This window comes from Panthera tigris, chromosome B2 (genome assembly GCF_018350195.1).
Source record: "Panthera tigris isolate Pti1 chromosome B2, P.tigris_Pti1_mat1.1, whole genome shotgun sequence".
In the NCBI taxonomy this organism is placed as follows: Eukaryota; Metazoa; Chordata; class Mammalia; order Carnivora; family Felidae; genus Panthera; species Panthera tigris.
Window position 1 is genome coordinate 124,432,467 of NC_056664.1, and position 14,078 is coordinate 124,446,544.

Genomic DNA, 14,078 nt, shown 5'->3' on the forward strand with positions numbered 1-14,078 from the left:
GTATGATAAAGAATATGACAGCCCTATATGCGACAAAGTGCAAAGATGTTCAACACTATAAAAAAAATCAAGGATATATAGTGTGTACTTGTGTGAAAACAGGTATCTGCATGTGTTCCTGTGTTGGCCTTTTCTATGTTAAAAGTTTCTGGATAAACAGAAAAGTCAACAATGATTGGCATCAAGCTAGTCTCAAGTATGGATTTTTGGTAAACTATCCATAAAAAGTTTGTGGCTTTAAAAAATATTCATGTTGGGGCGCCTGGGTGGCTCAGTCGGTTAGGCGGCCGACTTCGGCTCAGGTCATGATCTCACGGTCCGTGGGTTCGAGCCCCGCGTCGGGCTCTGTGCTGACAGCTCAGAGCCTGGAGTCTGCTTCCGATTCTGTGTCTCCCTCTCTCTGACCCTCCCCTGTTCATGCTCTGTCTCTCTCTGTCTCAAAAATAAATAAATGTTAAAAAAAAAAAAAAATTCATGTTTAGGGACATCTGGGTGGCTCAGTCAGTTAAGTGTCTGACTTGGGCTCAGATCACGATCTCACGGTTTGTGAGTTCGAACCCCACATGGGGCTCTCTGCAATCAGCATAGGGCCTGCTTTGGATCCTCTGTTCCCCCTCCCTGTCCCTCCCCAGCTTGTGCTCCCTCATGCTCTCTCTCAAAAATAAGTAAACATTAAAAACTGTCTATTCATATTAGAAGTACTGCAAGGAGATTGGGGATCTGTGCTACTACGTATCATCTCAGCAACAATGAAAGACGCTCAATTTACTATGAAGCAGTGATGATGGAGGAGGAGACAACAGGGAATAACTTCACCCAGTCTCTGAGCGTCCCAACCAGATACTACTACTCATGCGAGCAGGGTGGTATGAAGACAGAAAACAGTCTTAAAAACAAGTGGTTCAGCCACTTAGTCATTTCAAAAAACGTGAACGCCTACTTACATACTCAGTTTGCACCCTGCCAGGTGCTGAGACACAATGAACAAGAACGATCCAGTTACTACCCGCCTAGGATCTTCCAGGCTAGTTTAAGAGGGAGATATTACCAAATAATCACAAAAAATATATGTCAAATTGAAACTGTGCTCTAAAGAAGATTCTCTGTGGATTGAGCTGAAGGTGCACAGTATCCCAACATGTTTGGTTTTGTCCTTGAAGACTTCACAAAGGTGTTTCCATAGATGAATTTTTGTATGCTTCTTTTTTCTTTTGGTAAGACAATAAAAACCAAGTTTCCTTGTTTATTTACCCCAGCTGCCCGATTCAGTGCTGATGTCAAATATTAAGTATTTTAATTCAGGCCCACATAAGCACTCCACTTACAGATCATTAGTTATTCTGTTTTACCTGACATTTAATCCTAAAAACCTCATCAAATAATTTTGGAAAAATTACATATGTCCCCAACCCAACCCATGTTTGCATGCATATAGAAAGCCTAACTTGTTACCCCAAGTGGCTGTAACTTAAGTCACCAGTATTCATCATTTATTTTTTAAGTTACTTAAATTGCCAACACAGAATACCTGCAGAGCTAATAATTTAGTATGCCCCAACATCACAAATTTATGGTAACAAACAGCCATGTTTCAAAGAAACGTGTTAAGAAAAATATCCTACTTTAAAAGTGGCACACATTTACCATTAATTCACTCAATAATTATTTGCTGAACAACTTATTAGTACCTGCCTGGCCAAGTGCTAGGTCCTTAGGATACTATAATGAACACGATACATTTCTTGTTTTTTTGTTTGTTTGTTTGTTTTTAAAGAGCTCAGAGAGGTAGTAGAAAGAGGAAACCAAACCAAACCAAAACAAAACAAAACAAAACAAAACAGGATTCAGTGTAATGTGTGTGCCATAACAAGCAGCATGTAGGCAATATTATGAGAGATCAGAGGAACAGGAACTACTTTTGCCTGTGAGTCAGAAAGGCTCCAAAGAGAATCCCAAAGCAACCTCCGCCAAAGGAAACTCTTTGGGTATTTGCCTTTTAACTTTTAAAACTTCTAAAGTGAACTTCTAAAAACACAGCTATTTTAAATCATTTTTGTGGATATTGAGTGATCTACAGTGTCACACAATTTCTATATACAAAGGACTTTGTGTACTATGAATCTCAGGCTTATTTTATTTTATTTTATTTATTTAACATTTTTATTCATTTTTGAGAGACAGAGTGTGAGTGGAGGAGGGGCAGAGAGAGAGGGAGACAGAGAATCTGAAGCAGGCTCCAGGCTCTTCCAGGCTCATATTTTTTTAAATATCAATCTCAGGCTTAGGATAGGTAGGTGGAAAAATATTAAACAGTTTCTCCAACCCCCAAATTAACAGAATTCCAAATTTATCATTTATAAGTAGGCAAAGCAGATTTGAGTTTAATATTGTGTAGCCAAATGTTTAGAATAAAGGTGATCAGAAAACCGTATAATATTATGTTGGAATGGGACAAAATTATCTGTTTCTTTGACACCTTTAAAATTATAGTTAAAGCAATAGTAAACAGATATATGTAGGCAAAAAGCAGAGTGTCTACAGGAGCCTGGGTGGCTCACACTCTCTCTATCTCTCAAAAGTAAATAAACATTAAAAAAAAAAAATTAAAACCAAACCAGAGTATCTCTTAGCTAAACAGATTTAACAGGGATAAAAAGACAAATGCCCGAAAAAGAAGTTCTTGACTCATCAACCTTAAAATTCTGGCAGTAAGTCGAGTTTATAAAGAACCAGAATTTATTTAAATTAAAAATTAAAAAAGCCTCCATTGACTACATGCTATAGCCAAATTCACCAATGTGAATGCAACAGATAACAGGTTCAGACAAGTCTCTAGAAAATAACGTAACAGAATAAACTTGACTTATTTCCTTGTATTAGTATCCTACCAGTTTTCAAAGAAAGTCACAGAAAAATTCTAGATACAGGGCCCGAGTTTTAAAATGATACACCACATTTGTAGCTACCAAGATTTCTTCCCCTTCTGGCTACTATCAAATAAGCTAAATAGAGTTTTCATTTATTTCTTAATTAGGGAAATCAAAGTACTTTGAAGCAAAATTGTCAACAAAAATACTTAGCTTTCTGCTCAAGTTAGAGGTTGCCTAATAGCTACCTGAAATGATCAGAAAAATCCTAGGATTCTCATAGGACAGTGTTTCTAAAAAACATAAAAATCAATGCTCAATTTTTAAATCAACTTCCTCGCTGCCAAAAGGTCAGTGTATAATTCAGAAACATGAATGGCATCAAATCCACATTTCAGGTGGAGAAACAGAAGGCAAAAAATAAATGGTCAGAACTTGCCCGAGGTCACAGGAATAATTAGCAAAACCAGAAGCAGACTCAGATTCTTAACACCAAGGAGAATGTTCTCTTCGTGACATTAATAACATGCATATGATTCCTTCTGTATAATTTAGACAATAAGGTCAGATCATGTGCATTTCTGAATTAAACAGACACTGCCTAATAGATAAATGCCCTTTGCAGAGCCAAATTATGCTTCAGCTTTTCTTTTAAAAGTATAAAATTCTTTCCATCACAATATCGAAAAGATAATTTAGATAGGAAAACAGAAAACAGTAATTTAATTAGTCTCATTAAAAATTTAACATTAGATTTCCTTTTATTCATTCTGAATTTTAAAACAACAGGCTCACTTTTTTACCCCTTATATTCTTGTTTCCTTTTAAAGAAATGCCCAATAAATATGGGCATTTACAAAAGTATTCTTGTAAACACGGTAACAAAAGTGCGATATTTACAATGAAACGCAAAATTTCCAGATTTCTTTAGAGTCTGAAGAAAAGAGTTGGGCTTTTGAAAGGAAAATGCTTGCAGACTGAGCTGGTCTAATAATAAACCAGGCACCGTCCTTCAACAAATTAAGATGCATTAAATGGAAAAATATTGATAACACAGGCTACCTTTCCCACCTCAGACAATATATAATGCAACTAAAGCGTTTGCCTTGTGGCAAAATACCAAGATAGTGTGAAATGTTCTTAAAATCTCAGGAAGTTAAAAGTGTAAAGTAAAATAGTAGCGCATATAATTATTTATCTTTTTAAAGCTAAGACAAACCATTAATCCAAGTTCAGCCTGTATATTACATTCTGATGTTAAATCTACATGCTCTTGAGGTTGTTAAGCTAAGTTTTAACATCTATCTTAATTTTGCCTTACAAATCAAGTATGATGTTTATCAAGGCCTGTAACCAGGTCCCTTAGGCTCCCGAACTTACCTGCTGAGTCTTCCAAATCAATCAGTTTGGGCATTAAGCTTTCAGGGAGTTTTTCTGGTAAGTCATAGCCATTCTTCCGAGCAACTACCAGATGAAAAGCAGCACAAAACTCATCCAGTGTCAATGCTCCATCTTTATCAAAGTCTGAAAGTTCCCTGGAACACAAACTTGCCATAAATATAATCATTTGCTCTGGATCCCTTTATGTCTCAAAAAGAAGAAAAAGAAATCTTTTTCCAGAAAAAGTACAATCCATAACTTAAAAAATCCCATAGATGGAAAAAGTATAATAGAGCAAATATAGCAAACTGTTTAACTGTGGAACCCAGGCAGTGGGCATATGAGTGTTCAAGGCACAGTTCTTTAACCTTTTCTGAATACTTGAAATTCTTATAATAAAATGCTGAAAAGCACCCTCAATACATAAGGTCACCAAAAAAAAGGACCTTTAATTCATATGCATTTTTAGTAACAGGATAAAGTCAGGCCCATTTAATACATCACTGAGATTTTTAAAAACTTTGTTTTTATTGTTATCAAAGTTCTACAAAGTCCTACTGTACTTGGGGTGCATGAGCCATGGAGTCAGACTGTCCTCAGGAAGGAGGATGAGAAGTCTAAATGTTGGGATTGTGTTTGTCTCACAATCACCACAAAATAAAAGTGTAGAAAATGAAAAAAAAATAGCATTCAACAGACTACAAGGCTTGATATTAAAAAGCAGCAGAACCCCCCTTCCCCTCAACTATCGTCCCACTTTCTAGATGCAGAGGCAACCATTTTGTAGTTAATGCCTGATACCATAAACAGCAAGTGTATATTGCCAGTTCTTGATTTTTCAGTTTTAGGCATTATCTTTCTTCTGCTACAGCACTCAAAGCTACTAAAAACCCTACTAACAAAATAATTTAAAATATAAAGAAATAGATTGATATCGAGTAGAAATACCATTTATGCTTATATGATCATTGTTTTTAAAAAGTAACTTGTGGTTATAATTTGCTTTAAATAACTAATTCCAACTACATCACGGCTCTCGTGAGCCTTAGTATGGATTTAAATGGGAGCTAAGCAATGTTCTTAAGCACATGGCTTAGTATAGGTATAGGTAATACATAACAGGTATAGGCTTATTAAAAACCAAATGGGATAAAGATAACCATGTATGAAGCAACTAGCTTTTCTTCCATGCATTATGCTAAGCAAGAAGAAACAGCTAATATGGTTTAAACAGCTAATACGGCTTAACGAATTTTAGCACTTTAAAAAGAACTACTGTACTGGCATCATTTCTTTCTTTTCCAGAGAGTGAGATAGAAACTGACTACTATTGGAAGGCAATACTGAGTTATTTGGGAACATTCTTGAAAAGATTACTCTAATAGTTTATTTTTTAAGGTTCAAAAACCGACCTGCTGGAAACTCCTTTGAAACAACCCACATTACCTGATTGATGTGAAGTACCACACTTACCAAATGTGAGAAAGTTCAAGAATAGGAAGTTTTGATTTTGTAAAAAACTCTTTAGCTGCAGATCCTGAAATGTTAAAACAGTGTTGTTTAATGTTATTCTGAACGTAGAGATCCAAGAATAAAATGAGGGTAAGAGTCTTAAGGCTTTTTTCACTGGGAAAAGGTACCCTTAACACGTGTGCACGTCATGTTTTTGTCTCCAGTGATTATCAGCTTTTTAGACACACAACTTGAGAACTGATTTTCTTTATAATCTCTGACCAATAAAAACCATGCCTTTGAGATTATGAAACCGAGACTTTGTCCTGTCCCATCTACAAGAATTTCTGTTTTTAACAACTCACCTGGAATAAATCCGTTTAGATCAGGCTGAATGGTTTTAAATTGATTTACATAATACTGTCTTTGTTCATCTGTTATTTTCCAAGGATCATCATAACTACTGGATTGCCTACGAATTTCATTGGCAGTTGTAGCTGATGCTACAGTTCGTACTGTTGTCTGGTCCTGTAATGAAACATTTTTTTCCTCAGTACATTTTCTATCTGTAATGATTATATGGGCCAAGATTGCTAGGTTACTCATCTTTGAAAATAAAACTTACTTTCTGTGGATGTTTAAAATACAAGAAGTCTTCACAAACTCATCAGCAAACCACATATTTGTTATAATCAAGTTACTGAGTGTTTCTGCACGATGATTATATAAGTGCGTAGAATGATAGCAATATGTAAGCAACAGAAAGTTATGAAAAATGTGCTAAGAAAGCCAAGCAAATAGGAGATATTCTTAGGGGCAGACAACTTTCAAAATTTCACTGAATAATTAGAAAGAAAATCAGCCCAAACTTTTAGTGAAACATTCCAATGAGAAGAGACTTTAAGAAAAGGCACAGAGCAGAGTTCTGTGTTCTGTAAGAGGAGTGAACTTGCATTTATCAAGTGTGCCACAGCAAAATATGAAAACAATGACCGCAGCAATACTCTGAATGAAGCAAATAAAAATGCAATACCAATAAAATGTCACACCTGGACAGAAGCAGGATGCATGGTTAAAAGAGTACTGGTTGGTGGAGTATCTGCAAAACTGACCCAGTTTTCTTGTGGTGGAGGTGGAGAGTGCCCTGACCACACTGCGTCACCCGCAGAAGAACCTAGGGGGAGAATGGTACACATGCCGACTCACTTTTGAAGAAAAGCCAACCGTTTTTAACCAGAGGTTTTTAATTGTAACTCACCACATACATATTATAGAAGTGTTCTTTCCAACTCTAACTCTGAAGAAATGTTAACAATTTCCAAACTGAATCTCTTCTGTCAGTTTAAAATTGTATCTCAGGATATCTAGGTGGCTCAGTCAATTAAGTGTCCGACTCTTGATTTCAGCTCAGGTCATGATCTCATGGCTTGCGAGATCCGAGGCCAGTGGGGCTCCGTGCTGATAGCACAGAGCCTGCTTGGGATTCTCTCTCACTCTTTGTCCCTATTCCCCCACCCCCCTCTCCATGCACACACATGCGCGCTCTCTCTCTCAAATAAAATAAAACAAAAAAAGAGCTTTAATAAAAAAATTGAAAATGAATAAAATTATACCTCATTGAAATTTTTTAAATTGTTATTGTATGCTTTCCTTGTCAATACTGGAGCTAATGTAATATATACCTAATATTCTGGGAAGTAATTATTTACCCATTTCACCTTCAGAGCATCTGATATTTATCAACTTTGTCTAAGAATTATATGTATTAGGTAAACGCAATTACCATTGTTTAAACTGATGTATCTGCCTACAAATTTTCATGGTTGGCTTTTGCTTCTAATTAAGGCACTTAATTTATAATTAAAATTATCTTGGAGGAAACTCTGGAAGGAACATCATCAAGCTTCCTTTAATTTACAACCCTTAATAAATAACTGTCTTCTAAAGAATTGTAAAATACCTGATTGAGCTTCACCAAAGGGAGACCAAAATGGCCCAGGTCCTGTAAGTGGCCTCTCGCTATTTCCCCCACTGGGGTGACGGTTGTGCTTCCTCCATGTGTGTGGAGAAGTTGGTGGGGACTGTTGTGGTGAAACGACTGGGGATGCAGGTTCCTAGAAAGAATATTATTATTATTCTAAGACTTAAATTTTAATCAACAAGGCACTCAATAAGTTTTAATGTGAACATCTATACAGCACATCAACCGATAACGTTTATGTGCACATGATTACCTGCTGATCTGCAGACGTACGAGGCTGGACAGGGTCATGGCTTACAGATCCCTTTTTCACTTGCCCCCTGCCAGGTGGTGGGGGAATTACACCAGAATAAGACCCTTGATTTTCAGAATCTGAAGAATATGAGGCTGCATGACGAGATTCCTGTTCATTCTTTGAAGCAACAAATCTCGGCAGAGGAAGGTCCTTCACTGTTAACCGCAAAAATAATTATTACTTTAAAAGAAAAAGGGGCACACATTAAAACTGAAATACGAATTAGATATTAAAAAGAATCTTTGTAAAAACTGATACAGAAACCACAGACACATGTTTATCACTACATTTAGACCACCTCCCTTACACTGTTTAGGGAGACTCTAACCTAGAAAGTAGTAGCAACACTAAACTGACCTTCTTAAACTGTAATAACTGTCCTGTCTGGCTCTATGCTTGCAACTGAGGCTACCAGATGCCAAGGTCACTGATAGTAACTGACAGTTAGGATCTGAACCTAGGTCAGTCTGACCGGGAAGGCTAGGCTGTTTCTACTCATACTGATTCTCTTAAGTAAGATGCTAGAGCTGTAAGTAAAACATAGAAAATGTCACTAGATTGAGACTAGATTAATCTAGACATTTTCATGGCACAAGTTCCTGAAAATATTTTACTGTTCACCTGCCAACGACACAGCACAAGGCATCATATCTATCCGTTTTAGTCTGGCTTATGACACTTCTACAGCAAATATCCTACATTCAATTTTAAACAGAGAAGAAAGAAGACAGAACTTCTTTGCAGGTCAATCATAGCTCATACTTTTAGACTAGAACAAAACAGTAGCAGACTTTTTAACACAAAGTACACTTCCCTCCACTATGATTATCTGCATTTGCCTTGAAACTCCACACTTAAACCAAGCTTATTCAGGATGTAAGTAAAAGAATTCAAAATTACCTGAAAAGAATATACACTCTCAGTTCTAGAAGAATGATGTGTGGCAAACCAGAAGTCCACAATGAAAAGCTCACACTGACTAATAAACTGAGCTGGTGCTTAAAACTATTTATAAAAATTCTAACATTACAGAAAACCTCAAGTGTTCTCTTTCCTCTTTTTTCTATGACAACCAAAGAACTGTCTGCATTTAAGTGCCTACCTTTACAGAATTTCCACTGACTTGGGCATCAATAAGCCTCCAAAGCATAAAAAAACAAATTATCCTAGGTGATACTTATAAGGCAGCCAGATGTCTGTAACCAGGTTTTAGTCTGCCAATATTTTAATATTGTCTCTATCAGAAAGTTTTGGTTAATAGTTTCTAGTTTCAAGTGTGTATAGCTTTCCCACACAAAACCCCACAAGTATAATGCTATTTTATACTCAGCAGAAAAGAAGAATATAAGGAAGGCATATAAGAAAATGCTCACTACAATTCATCATTTACTTTGATAAAATTATTCACCTAACCTCTTTCTAAGCAATTTTTAGTGAATTAGTTCTGAAAAATCATCACTTTTAACAATTTTTATATTATCATCAAATATGTATTAAGTACATACATGCCATAACAGATTTAGGAAAGAGATACTTTTCTAATATTCGCAAATGAAAAAAGCATGGTAGTGAGATTAAAGCCGTGACACTTAGGGTCACAAATGCCACTAAAATATCAAGAAGACTCAGCAATTCTACGGACTTTAATTCATTTCAGCTACTAATGTACTCCATATTTACCTGTATTTATACTTTCCACTCTTAAAGGGAAACCAGACTGGGCAACAGCTACAAGTTTCAAAGCAATGTAGAACTGACTTCTTCCAAAATAACCAAGCCTCGTTGCACCACAAAGCTCCATAATCTGTAAGAGAACACAGTGTTAAATATTAATGACAATAATCCTCCAAATAAACAGGTATCTAACATCTGTTTGCAACTTCTCCAAAATACACAGCTGACACATAGCATATTACACTTACTGACAACCAACTTCCTCGGGTTTCAGGCTTAGAAGTCTGAAAATAAAGCACTGACCTTACGATATGAGGGTTATATAGTTCCCCTATTTATGTATTTATTTTTAATGTTTTTGAATGTTTATTTTTTTGGGGGGGGAGGGGCAGAGAGAGGGAGACACAGAACCTGAAGCAGGAGCCAGGCTCTGAGCTGTCAGCACAGAGTCCGACACGGGGCTCGAACTCACAAACTGCGAGATCATGACCTGAGCCGAAGTTGGTAGCTTAACTGACTGAGCCACCCAGGTGCCCCTATAGTTCTCCTATTTAGAAAAATCTATGTGATACACAATTTTATTTTATTAGAATTACTGTGTTTGCTCAAGAGTCGTATTTTTCAGAAACCAGGCACCATCCACTCTTCATACACACTGTACATGCAACAGGGCCAAAAGTCCCTGCAACTAAAAGATTACTATGCAGCCAGTTAAAGTAACAGTCATAAAATGACACAGTAAGTGGAAAAAAAAGCAGGATATGTAATTTTAACCACATAAACACAAATCTGAAAAGAACCAGATATACAAAAACTCTATCAGCAGTTTTGTCAGGGGAGATCAAGAGTAGGGTTTTTTTCTCTAATTTCCCAGATTGTATTTAATTGTGGTTATATTACTTTTCTTTAAAAAAATTTTTGTTTGCTTTGTTTTTTTTTTAAAGCATGAAGGTCTTCAAGGATCGCCACTGACCATTAGGTCATTCAACAAGTATTCCTAGACTAGCTACAAGTTAAGTATCCGACTAGAAAGAGAATTTTAGGTTATGAGATTTAATTACAACTCCAAAAGCTGGAGTAATGTCTACTGTACAGACATTATACTCTTAAAATAAAATAAGCATTAAGTATCCTTGTCTCACCTTCTCCAAAGATACACATTCCACACTCCTGTGGAGCGTATTTGGTCTATTTTTTTTCCTGAAACACTCAAAGACCAAGGTACCTAGTCGTTACGGGTGAAGTCGGAAGTATTTATTAGAATTGCAAAACAAGCACCTACAACAGTTCAGCAATGTGTCAAATCACAATAACAATTTGTTTAAGCACACAAGAAGACATTTTTCGTGTGATTGATCGGCAAATGGAGGAAGTTCCTGATTCTGCCACTAAGGGGCATCACTTCTGTATAAATTTAAAAGGGCAAGGAGGATAAGGAGGCAGATTCATATCAGCCGACTATGAGGAAAAGAAAGAGTTGAGAAGGCCACACAAGCCTTGAAAGGTACGCAGGCATTTTGTTAGGATCACCACCCCTATCCACTATCCTTTTCTGCCCACGCGCCATCCTGTAAGGGATCATTACATACCTTAGCTACTTTTGTTTATAAAACAAACGTAAAACATCTAAAATACGTCCTTGTACGTATGCTAGGTAAAGGGACGACCTAAAGGGAAATTGCATGTAGTTGGTTTGTTTATCCCTGTTATGTGCGTTTCAGGTGCCCATGGGACAGTCAGGAGGAGATGCCCAGGGAACAGTAAGAAATGCAGAGAGGGTGTTCAGAAGAGAGCACTCTGCCGAGATGTGCTCCACACCTGGGAACCAGACAACAGGTGATGACTGAAGCTGAGGGAGTAAATGAATGAGAATGTAAGTGGAAAGACAAGTACAAAAAACAGGTTAGGATGCTTGACTCTCAAAGAAAGTAAGTTTAGAAGGGTAATCTTGTTTCTCCTAAGTCTCGGGGCTAGTCAGTGGAAGAACTGGCTCTAGAAGCCAGGTCCTTGGATTCCAAACCCAAAGCTCTTTCCAAGGGACTAGAGGGTAGTGGGGGGAGGGGGGAGGGGCTGGAGGGTAGGAGAGCAAGGAAGGATTCTACCTTTCTACTATATCAGGCATAACAAAATTTTAAGAGTTGATATATATCAAACTGTCCCATCAGGTCACAGGACGGAGGTTTTAAAAGGGGAGATAAAAGAGCTCAAAGGCAAAATATGTGCAGTCACTTCCCTATGATTGATCCTGGCCACGACACCTAAAACAAACTCACTTTGTAGCCCAAGTCAGGCATATGTGTCACTGAGGACTATGTTTCCAAGCTACCCCAATTGGAGAGACCACAAATCCTTGAAAGCAGCAGAGGAGGAAAGAAGCTGTGAATAGAAATTTGTTAACAATCTCTGATGAAACAGTATCAGGTCTGGTTTCTCATCACCATCTTGTGAATGCAACAAAATTTGTCTCTAAGGAAATTTTTAGAATAATTCCTAGAAGCAGAATGCTGGACCAAAATAGAAGTACACTTAAAAATGCATTTGTGGGGTGCCTGGGTGGCTCAGTCGGTTGGTTTTGGCTCAGGTCATGATCCCAGGGTCGTGGGATCGAGACCCATGTCTGGCTCTGCGCTGAGTGTGGAGCCTGCCTAAGATTCTCTCTGTCTCTCTCTGTCTCTGTCTCTCTCTGTGCCCGTCTCCCCACCTGTGCTCTTTCCCTCTCTCCCTCTTAAAAAGATAAAAAAATGTATTTGCTATCACCAAGTGCCTTTCAAAAAGGTTATTCAAATTTATTCTCCCACTATCAAAATGAGTGTTTCCTTATCTTCTTTTCTCCAGTAACCTGAAAAGGCCACTCACACTTACATGAATTTTTCTCTGACTGCTTTCCTTGCTTTAGATTTATAATATTTAAGTACCTGATAAGTTATTAGCCCAGTCCTCAATTTTTTTTTCTTGTTTAGAATTTCCTGGACTATTCTCATATTATTTATTCCCCCAAGTAATCTCTAGAATTATTTATCAAAATAAATTGTGACTTTAATTGGAATGGTATTTTATTCATCATTTTTTTCCTAACTTTAACGAGACCACTTCTAGTATTTTGTCATTAAGCATGGTACTTGGTAACATTCCGGAACACCTTTGTTATGTGAAACTATTCAGCTAGTTCCACTCATCTAAGAGTTTTGTTTCGGGTTTTGTGTTTTCAAAGTCCACAAACAGAAGTTAATATTATTGTGTGCACTTTGGGGCAGAAAAGTAAAATATCATACTTTTTCTCTTTGGTCCATTAATGCTAATAATTAATAGAGTTCCTAACATCAAACCATCCTTTGATCCCTAAAAGGAATTCCATTTAGTCATGGTATATATTATTTTTTCAAATTATATTTATAAAATTTTAACCACAATCTTAAAATGATTTGGCCAAAAAATAACACTCCTGTATCTGAAAGGTTTGGAAGTGGTGCTATGTTGGCTTTGTAAACACGACTAACAAGCTTTACTTTTTTTTCTCTCTGCTCTGAAATACTGTAAATAGATTTGGAATGACATGTTCTGTAAAGATTTGGAAGAATTCACCTGTGACACACCTGAGCAGGATCCCTGATGGGTGTCTATTTTTTCCATGTCAGGTGGTATAAGTTAGGTTGTCTACCTCTAAAATATTTGGTAATTGGGGCATCTGGGTGGCTCAGTCGGTTGAATGTCTGACTCTTTGATTTTGGCTCAGGTCATGATCTCACAGGGTTGTGAGATCGAGCCCTAAATCGGGCTCCATGCTAATAGTGCAAAGCCAGCTTAGGATTCTCTCTCCCTTTCTCTCTTCCTGCCCCTCTCTGGCTGGCTCTCACTCTCTCTTCTCTCTCTCTCTCTTTCTAAATAAACAAACATTTTTAAAAGGTAAAACATTTGATAATTTCTGGGAACATCATTTATCGCCTCCAAATTTTGAAATTTATTAGTTTGGCATTACTCAAAGTAGTCTCATTCTTTTAATTGCCTCTCCGTGGTAACTTCGCCTTAGTCTAAATTATGCATATTTGTGAGCATGACTGCACAGCTGCCTAATATTGAAAACCACTTAAAGTCCTTGATAGGGTACAGATCCCCAGATCTCTTCCATTAGATTCTAACTCACCTAGGAAACCCAGGGCCAGTTAGTGGTTGCTGGTATACTACTGATAGCTACTGAAAACCATTAAGCTTTATTTTTATAACATTGTAAAATTTACATGCTCACAGTAAAATAAATAAAATGGTACTTAAGGATATGGAATTGAAGTCCCTACAATCCCCATCAGAAGTAACAATTCTTTTCATATGTTCTTCCCATTTTTCCCACATGTATACAAACACATGAGCACACATACTTAACGAACACTTTTTACACATATAGTCACGCTATATATGACTTTTCACACAGTAT

General features: G+C 37.0%; 1 protein-coding gene across 5 annotated transcripts in view; it reads right to left on the reverse strand.

The window, feature by feature from the left end:
* The window catches only part of REPS1 (RALBP1 associated Eps domain containing 1), an 87,740-nt gene that overhangs the window by 30,792 nt on the left and 42,870 nt on the right, over positions 1-14,078 (reverse strand). For all 5 annotated transcript variants that reach the window (XM_042987229.1, XM_042987228.1, XM_042987227.1 and 2 more), the window contains exons 2-8: positions 9,656-9,779; positions 7,934-8,130; positions 7,660-7,813; positions 6,749-6,873; positions 6,065-6,227; positions 5,721-5,784; positions 4,248-4,402 (exon numbers count right to left, since the gene is read on the reverse strand). In XM_042987229.1, the coding sequence (XP_042843163.1) occupies positions 4,248-4,402; positions 5,721-5,784; positions 6,065-6,227; positions 6,749-6,873; positions 7,660-7,813; positions 7,934-8,130; positions 9,656-9,779 (982 nt within the window). The remainder of the gene's footprint in view (positions 1-4,247; positions 4,403-5,720; positions 5,785-6,064; positions 6,228-6,748; positions 6,874-7,659; positions 7,814-7,933; positions 8,131-9,655; positions 9,780-14,078) is intronic.